Genomic DNA, 8,599 nt, shown 5'->3' on the forward strand with positions numbered 1-8,599 from the left:
GCCCTCTGAATTGCCCAGAAAATCTGAGTAATTCTGTAGGTTCCTTTTTAATAACTACTGCAGAGACACATAGACTGGATTTTTTCCTCATTACTTTCCAAGGAATGTGGGACTATAGTAAAGAGTTTAGGATAGGAATCAGACTTCCTGGTTCAAGGCCTAGCTCCACCCATTATCTGTTGACTGTTATGCCTCTATCCTTATTTATACATTTTACATGATGATGGCGCTAACTATGTTCTTTTAAATGAGTTCAAACATAGGCTTGGAGTAAGTTTTCTGTAAAAGGTAATCATAAACGTGGAAGGAGCTGTTGAGTTTTCACTGATGTTCCCTAGATGTCTGTATTTCAGCACAAATTATTTTCAGTAATAGAAATTGAGTGGAGCAAACAAAACAGTATTGATGGTTTACCTTTAAAAAAAAATGTTTAAGGGAGAGGAGGTATTGGGAGCTGAAATCAGGGCCTGGCAGTTGCTAGGTAGGCACTCTACCATTTGAGTTGTGCCAGGCCCTTTTTGCTTTAATATTTTTAGCATAGGATCATGCCTTTATGCCCAGGCCTAGGTGGACTGGGACCTGGCTATTTACACTTCTTCATAAATGGGAGTCATCACACCTCACTATTTCTTGCTAATTTTTACCTCCACTGGCCTATCATTTTCTCAGTCTTTGCCTCCCAAGTATTCGGAATTACTGATAGGCACCACCACACTCAATCTTTTTCTCCCTACTTCAAAGAAATGTAGAGTGGAGCTTAATGCCTGGTAAAAACATTTTTATTTATAAACTAATGTTGGCTTATATTTCTAAGAGCATAACTATTTTAGATTCATATTTTCTCAGTAAGATAGATGGCAGCCACTTGAATTTTATTACTTTTGCTTTTTTTATTGTCTAGGTGATGTACAGAGAGGTTACAGTTATATACATAACTTTTTGCTTTTTACTATGTACTTTAAAAACATGTATGAATCTGATTTGCTGTAACTTCAGTTTCCTAACCTGGACTCCACAGTATTAAGATTTGAATTCTTCAGAGCCCTGTGCTTTTTTACCTCAGGTAATGATGTCAAGATGAGCTGCATTTTCTCTGTGTTTTATAATCCCTGTAGTCTCAAAGAAGAATGCCATGGTGCACATAGGTCTGAAGGCCTTCTAATTCCACATACCAGTTTCTAACTTGGTTTCTACTGTTCATGTTTGGAGTTGTGCTTGCTGATAAATCATTTCTCAGAAAGCCTTGGGATTATTTTTTTCTGTTGAAGTCCCCCCCCCCCCATTATTTTTATGTTTCTTTATGGACTTAAATTTCAAGCTATTAAAACCATGAAACTTGGGAAAGATTATCTTGAATAGATAGTGGTCTCAAATATAGCAGACATGGATACCTAAATATTTAAAGATTTATTTCTGTAGCATCATGCTTACCTGTAGATATTTATCATTTAACTGTGTTGTTCCAGTTTTAGTTTCTTTGTTCATTTGCCACTTGAGAGAAAAAATTGCTTAATTGCCACAATCTCTTTTTTTTTTTTTTTTTTTTGCGGGGGAGGGTGTCTTGTAGGGCTTGAACTCGGGGCCTGGGCACTGTCCCTGAGCTCTTGTGCTCAAGGCTAGCACTCTTCCACTTGAGCCACAGTGCCACTTCTGGTTTTCTGGTGGTTAAGTGGAGATAAGAGTCTCATGGACTTTCCTGCCTGGGCTAGCTTGGAACCACAATCCTCAGATCTCAGATTCCTGAGTAGCTAGGATTACAGGTGTGAGCCACCAGCACCCAGCTAATTATCACAATCTTAAAGGAGAATTTACAGTGGGGTGGCCTTTTGTAAACAAAGACATGTTTTCTTTTAATATTTAAACTCTATAATCAGTCCTTAATAAAACTTAATTATTCTCTGCATTAGCTGTTATCAGCATTTAGTATCTTAGCATTTACTCCATATGTAGTGTAGTATGTGCTATAGAGGTTTTTGGTGGTGGTGGTGGTTGTGGGCTGTGAACTGGGCACTGTCCCTGAATTACTTTTGCTGAAGGCTAGTGCTCTACTACTTTGAGCCACAGTCCCACTTCCAGTTTTCTGGTGGCTAATTGGAGATAGAAGTCTCAGGGACTTTCTTTCCTGTCCAAGGTGTCTTTGAACTGTGATCTTCAGATCTCAGCCCTCTGAGTAGCTAGGATTACAGGTGTCAGCCACGAGTACCTGGCTACTATAGAGTATTTTGAATGAGACCCTTTGGTTTTGCAGCTGTCCTATTAGAGGACCAATACCTTGCAACTGCTGTTTTTAACCTGCAATTAATAAAGACCACAAGATATAGAGTCCACTTGGATATTGTGAGGGATTAGCACATCTATATCTTTTTTATTTGTATTTGAACAATGACAACATTGTTTTTCTATTCATATTAACAATTTAACTTTTATGAATTACATGTGTCTATACTTTGGGTCAAGTGGTAGCTAGGTAGGGAGAAAAGTTTCTATTTCCTTCTGCTTTGACCCAATGAGCATTCTAAGGATGCCAGTTGTCTTGTGGCAGGCTGTCTCAAGGTACTTCAATTCTGGAACAGATAGAGTCTGACCTTGGGACGCAAAATCCTCTAGTCCTCCCCCTTGTTCCATCACAGCCCATAAGCAGACGGTAACAAGATTGTTAGTGACTCTTAATGCAAAGAGCTTTTGGATGTCTGTGCTGTACTCCTTGCATTTGTCCATGTGATTTCTTTTTACTTTACTATTCATGGTATTTAAATGCCTGATAGCATCCTGGGACATTTATTCCACTTTTAATTGGGAACCCCTTTGCCTCGAAGGCCTGTCAAGCTCATTGTTGTCAGACCCCCCGGAGGTCTCCATTTTGATTCTGACTGTTTGCTGTGGGTTCTGTCCACCAAGTTGTTCCTAGAATTTTGAGCGTTTCTAGGAATGGTTATTCGTACTTAGCCACAAGTCCACCCACAAGCACTGTTGGTTGTCCATGAGGTGCCACTGTTCAGATTGTGAGTGCGTCCATAATATCTCTCTCTTATTTGCTAGGCAGAAGATGGTGTTAGTGATTTCAAGCTGCTGGCTGCACCCTGCAGAGCAGGAGTGAGTGAGTGCTGTTCAGCCCTCCGGTCCTGTGAGTCTGATGCCTTTTCTCCATGTTTTGGCATCACTGCCAAATGCGTTGAAACCCTTCATGATCATCGGTTTGTCGGATGACTATATTGTTACGAAGAGTCTGTCCAGGTCTTTTGTATCTTTTTTCTTTTCTTGTCACTTTAGTGTATGTCCTTTGTGATGGAGAATAGGCATTGGTGGTGAAAGAAGGCACAATATATATATATATATATATATATATATATATATATATATATATATATATATATATATATATATATATCAAAGCCAGACTAGACATTTGAGAGGTTAGAAACTCTGCAAAGGCAAATGCCTTAGAGCCACCAGTGTTGTCAGTCTAGAAGCACATGAGCTTTTGTTTGACAAATGGACTTTGGGGCATCCCTGTGGTGCTGCATGTGTTTCTCAACACTTCCCTCGTTTTTCTTGTGGATTGCGTTATGGTATGATGGACTGTTGCCTTTTGCCCATGTCACAGGCCAAAAGGTTGTGTTCCATTTGCTTGCACTGTGCATCCCAGAGTCATAGCACTGTAGCACTAGAAGGCAGCAAGGCTTGGCTCTTAAAGGGCAGGCAGTCTCTCGGTATCCTCTCTGCTGTGCTTTTCTGCTTGGGAGTGAGTGCCACCTAGGCATAGCAGGCTCATGTGCCTGGCCAAGGAACAGGCTGAGAGTGCTGTGGGAAGGAGGCCTCACTAGTTTTCAAAAATTGTGGAATTGGGACGCCCCCATCACCATCAGGCTTCCAACAGAGGGGTGGCGTGGTACCATTTCATCCGGTCTGTTTGTAAATAGCTATTATGCGTGATAACTGCAACCAAAAGATAGACCTCTGTACATCTTCTGTAAGCAGCAAGTTCCTATATCTTCATCTCCTTTGTATGCTGTTGTTGAGTAGGACCTTAACATTTTCTGTACTGCATTCTTTATCTTTTACAAATAATGTTATGGGTAGAAGTTCATTGTGCACCAAAGAGTACTTCCTTCACAGTTAAAGTCAGAGGTGTGTGTGTTTGCATTTGTGGCTGACTAAGTCAGTCACTGACAGCATCCACTACACTGGATGGCCATGCACTTTCTCTCTCTGTAGAAAATGTCCAGTGTAGGAGCTCCAGTAGCGCAATCGGTCAGCGCGCGGTACTTATACAGAAAATGTCCAGTGTAGTTGAGATAGCACGTAGAGGCTAGCTTTAATTGTGTAAGGTTACTTCCTGTAGTCCCAGACCCCTTTATTGCTTTCCATTGAAACTGTCCACTTGTAGTTCTCTAGAATGGAAACTTGGAATGAGAAATTGAGATCTCTAATTACAAATATATGAACTTATCTGTTTTTTAATGTTTATCTCTTTCCTTTTGTCCTTTTGCTTGGTGACTAGTGAGGGCTATTGTGTTGAGAGCCATGTCTCAGCCAAACGGAGGTTAGAGGGACTATGTAGGAGAATGTCCTGCTTTCCATAGCAGGTGGATGGGGAAACACACCTCAGAAAATCTCTACAGCCTCCACCTTTACTGTGAGCTGACTTCAGTTCTAGAATGTTCTCAGTACAAGAAAGCTTCTATAAAATGCAGAGTTGGAAAGATCTGTTTTATCAAGGAAACCTGATTTTTAAGCATGAAAATCAAAACCTTTAAACTCCAGTTAATGAGCTTTAGAATCAACAACCTTGATTTTAATAATGATCATAAATATGAAAGAAAGAAGTTAGTGAGTTGTAAGTTATTATTTCACTCATGAAATGATTGTAGATACTGCTGTTATATAATTGACTTTGCATGAGGAGGGTAATCATTCAAATGATATGGATTTTTTGCAAATAAAAATATGTTCTACTGATAATAACCAAGCCTTCCATTGTGTTCGACTACCTGCTTTCCTTAGTTTCCATTCAGAGTTTTTATGGTGTATAGGTAAATGAGAAGTTCACTAATTTCTCACTGAAGTAAAATACAAACTTGAATTATTGAGATTTTCTTATTTGGAGACATCTGGCTCATGCTTGTTTTTGTTTGTTAAACAGGAAAAGGACCAGCGCAGCCTAGACATAAACACTGCCAAATGCATGTTGGGACTGTTATTAGGAAAAATCTGGCCCCTCTTTCCAGTTTTTCACCAGTTCTTAGAGGTACCAAGTTGTTATTTTATCAATTGTATGCTTGCTTGTTTAGAACTACCAAATATATTTTATTTAACCATTTCATGAAACTCTTGTTTGTTGTACTTCTGTGCAAATAGGAATTTTCATTAGTCAGCACCTACCTGTCCTCTTGGATTGCATCTGAGTGTGCGCATGTCACAGGCATCCCAGTGTCTCAGAACAGCCACAGCCTCGTCTCCTTTCCTTTCCCAGCCCATTCTAAAAGCTTCACGTCTGTTCAGCTTTCCTGTTTTTTGTAACAATAGAAAACAGGTTTACTTGCTTTTATGGTTGCAGATGAATTCACACTTTTAATAAGCCAAGGTTAAAACCCAGCCCTCTGTCTTATTCCTAAAATTAGCTTTATGATCTATTCTTCTCTACTGTTATCTCCAAATAATTTGGGGACTGCTTACAACAGTAAAGGTACCCTACGTGTGAACTGACAATATTTCCTTCAGTGTAAATCGTCTTCAGATCTGGTTAGAAAGAGATGAGCACTTTCTCAATTGTTGCTTGCTTGTTGAGCAAATATTTTGGGCTGCGGGTTTCCTCAGAGGGTCCTACTGCAGGATCTGCAGCTATCTGATATGGGTTTGAGTACTTGGGTTGTCTCATGGCATCCCCTTGGCTGTCTTCCCGAAGTCATTTTAGAAAAGGCTCTTTGCTGGCAAGGATTGGAGTGGGGGTGTGGGGGGGAGGCGGTGGGTGGGATTGAAGCTTTGAAAAAAAGCGTTCTCTTACCCTAACCTTAACTTCCCTTTTGAAATAGTATATCTTTATCTAATTGTCCAGGAAAACTAAACTAGTATTACTCTGAAGTCTGTTATTAAAAACTGCTTGCAACATGATTTACTGGAACTCCAAAAGAAAGTTATGAAAACTAGTTTTAACGTAAGAAATACTTGTTGACATAATGGTCAACTACATATAGTCTAATTTCTCTGACACTTCCATAAGATAAGCCAGTAGGATTTAGAATAGAACTGGAAGTGGGTTCTTGCTTAGTGAGCTTAACTTAACAGGATTTGAGCTTGAGAGTGAAGGTCCCTCAGCTTATAGACATTCTGTAGGGAAACTTGAGGTTGCACAGTTCTAGGAACATCATCAGCTGTTCCAAGACTGGTCATTTCTTTTAGTTACCTAGAAAATTAGCTGTATAGCCTGTGCTTGCTCTTATGCTACTTCACATTTTTCTTCTATCTGAAGATAACAATAGTCCTTTTACTACAGCCTCTCTTGTGTTTGTGTCCTCAAAACCCTTGGCTCAATTCTTTGCATTTTATGTATTGTTCAGTGATGTATTTTTAAATCCTCATATGATAAGGACTTAAACATTGTTGGTTCTGGATTTTAGTTTCCAATCTTTATGTGGTATATTCTATACTAAAATATTATTAGTTTATTTTTTGCATAAGAAGACTAGAGCACTTCATGTCTTTTCTTTCATGATTTGACTCAAGCCTTGAGTCACTAGCTTTGGATTTTTCGTTTTCTTCAATGGCAAGCGCATCCTGCACAGAAGCCCCTGGTGGCACTTATACCAGTTCTCACCAAATGACTCACTGCTACCTGATGCTCAGGCCAACAGCTGGGCGGCGAGCAGTGCTCATCAGGCCAGGGGTTCCTCTTAATCTGTGCAACTTTCTTAGGAAGTAAGTAGCTCTTCCCTTTTACATGCAAAGGCTCTAGAGTTTAGACACTTCATTTAGGAGGACATGCAGTTGTGTTTCTTTGACATGCTCACCATCTTGGGTTGAGTCCTCAACATGATTTTGTAGTGAAATTGTCATCTCTTGTTCATCAGTCCTCCTAGATTGATATTGAGTGGTAAGAGTTAACCTTTACGTGAACTTTACTAATTTGTTTCATGTAGGAACGGAAGCCATCCCATTTGTTCAGTGCCAATAATTCATATTATTTTTTCCTCTATCAGCAATCAAAATATAAAGTCATAAACAAAGACCAGTGGTGCAATGTGCTGGAGTTCAGCAGAACAATTACTCTTGATCTCAGCAACTACGATGAAGATGGAGCATGTAAGTACTGGGTGCTGAATGGTTGGTCCATCCTTGTGCACTGTACATCCTCCTCCTAGGGCACTGCTCTGAGCCATATTGTTTGTTTTTTCTCTCTCTCTGTCTCTTTCCAGGGCCAGTTTTGTTGGACGAATTTGTGGAATGGTATAAAGACAAACAGATGTCCTAGGATTTTATGCATAGCAGCGAGAGAGTCACTGTTACCACAATTATGTCACCCATTAGCCATAAATTGCTGTTTGTATCAAAGCGCATGCTGCTTTTCTTGCACTGTCTCCCTTTTGCAGGGGTGTTTTGGTGTTTGCTATCGAATGGGCCAGCTCTGCTTGCTGTGTAGCATTGTTCTCTTGGAAGGCTGCTTTGCAGTTTGTATTTACACTACAGATTGGTGAATTTGCCAACGTCCTCACTGTGATTATGTGTATATTGCTGTTTAAATTTTGTATATGTGTATAAAATGAAAAAGCTTCACCTAGAGATTATTTCTGCAAAAATGTATTGTAAAAATAATTTTGTGGCATATTTTTAGTCCCTTTTATCAAAGGAACCAATTATACTTCATTTGGTCTCAAATGTAGCATTTCAGGAAACCAGACAAAACACCTGTTACTGTGGGCAAACATTGCCAGAATTCACCTTACTGCGTAAGAGGCCAACTTCTCGAAGGAGATCGGAGTCATAAGTTTTAGGTGGCCTATGCCAAATATTATTTGGTTTACTTGACAACATTAGCATTTTAAAATGGTGAAAGTGATAATTGATCATTTTGACATGTCACATGCCACAAATCACTTCCAACTGCAAGGTATAGGGTTTTGATTTATATTAAAACTGTTGTAAGCTTGAATATAGGTACAAATGAACAAATTTAAGATGCACCTTTTTTTTAAAAAAAAAAGATGGAATTTAAAGTTCTCATGAACTTTCTTCAATGATTTTTCCCCCTCCTCCTTTACATTCTTCTAGCCAGTGTTTGTCAGCTGATGCTTCCTGGCTCATTCCAAGTGAAATATATTTTGCCCCATCGTGAGAGCCTGTTAGCTAGCAGCTTACAACTGCAAAGCACTTTTACTTATGGCTTAAATATTAGTTAAGTTTTCTTGGTGTCTGATTTCCTAATTTTTTTTTTTAAAGAATTGTACTCTGACAGGTGTTTTGTGTTCCATGTTTGTTTCTTTCTCTCATGCTAGGCTTTTCCTGGCAGCATGTCCATTGCAGGCAGTGGACACAAAACCACCAGCATTGCGCTATTAGACACTAGGACCTTTCCTTGAGGGGCCTCTTGTTGTTATCTTGAGTG

At 39.4% G+C, this 8,599-nt stretch overlaps 1 protein-coding gene across 4 annotated transcripts in view; it reads left to right on the top strand.

Annotated features, from left to right (window-relative positions):
* The window catches only part of Dcun1d4 (defective in cullin neddylation 1 domain containing 4), a 67,841-nt gene extending 59,660 nt beyond the window's left edge, over positions 1-8,181 (top strand). For 3 of the 4 annotated variants that reach the window (XM_048363953.1, XM_048363954.1, XM_048363956.1), the window contains 3 exons: positions 5,144-5,248; positions 7,197-7,299; positions 7,413-8,181. In XM_048363953.1, the coding sequence (XP_048219910.1) occupies positions 5,144-5,248; positions 7,197-7,299; positions 7,413-7,468 (264 nt within the window). In that variant the 3' untranslated portion in view covers positions 7,469-8,181. The remainder of the gene's footprint in view (positions 1-5,143; positions 5,249-7,196; positions 7,300-7,412) is intronic. The other variant, XM_048363955.1, reaches the window with a different exon arrangement.
* The last annotated feature ends 418 nt before the right edge of the window (positions 8,182-8,599 follow it).

The sequence above is a fragment of the Perognathus longimembris genome, chromosome 16, assembly GCF_023159225.1.
Source record: "Perognathus longimembris pacificus isolate PPM17 chromosome 16, ASM2315922v1, whole genome shotgun sequence".
In the NCBI taxonomy this organism is placed as follows: Eukaryota; Metazoa; Chordata; class Mammalia; order Rodentia; family Heteromyidae; genus Perognathus; species Perognathus longimembris.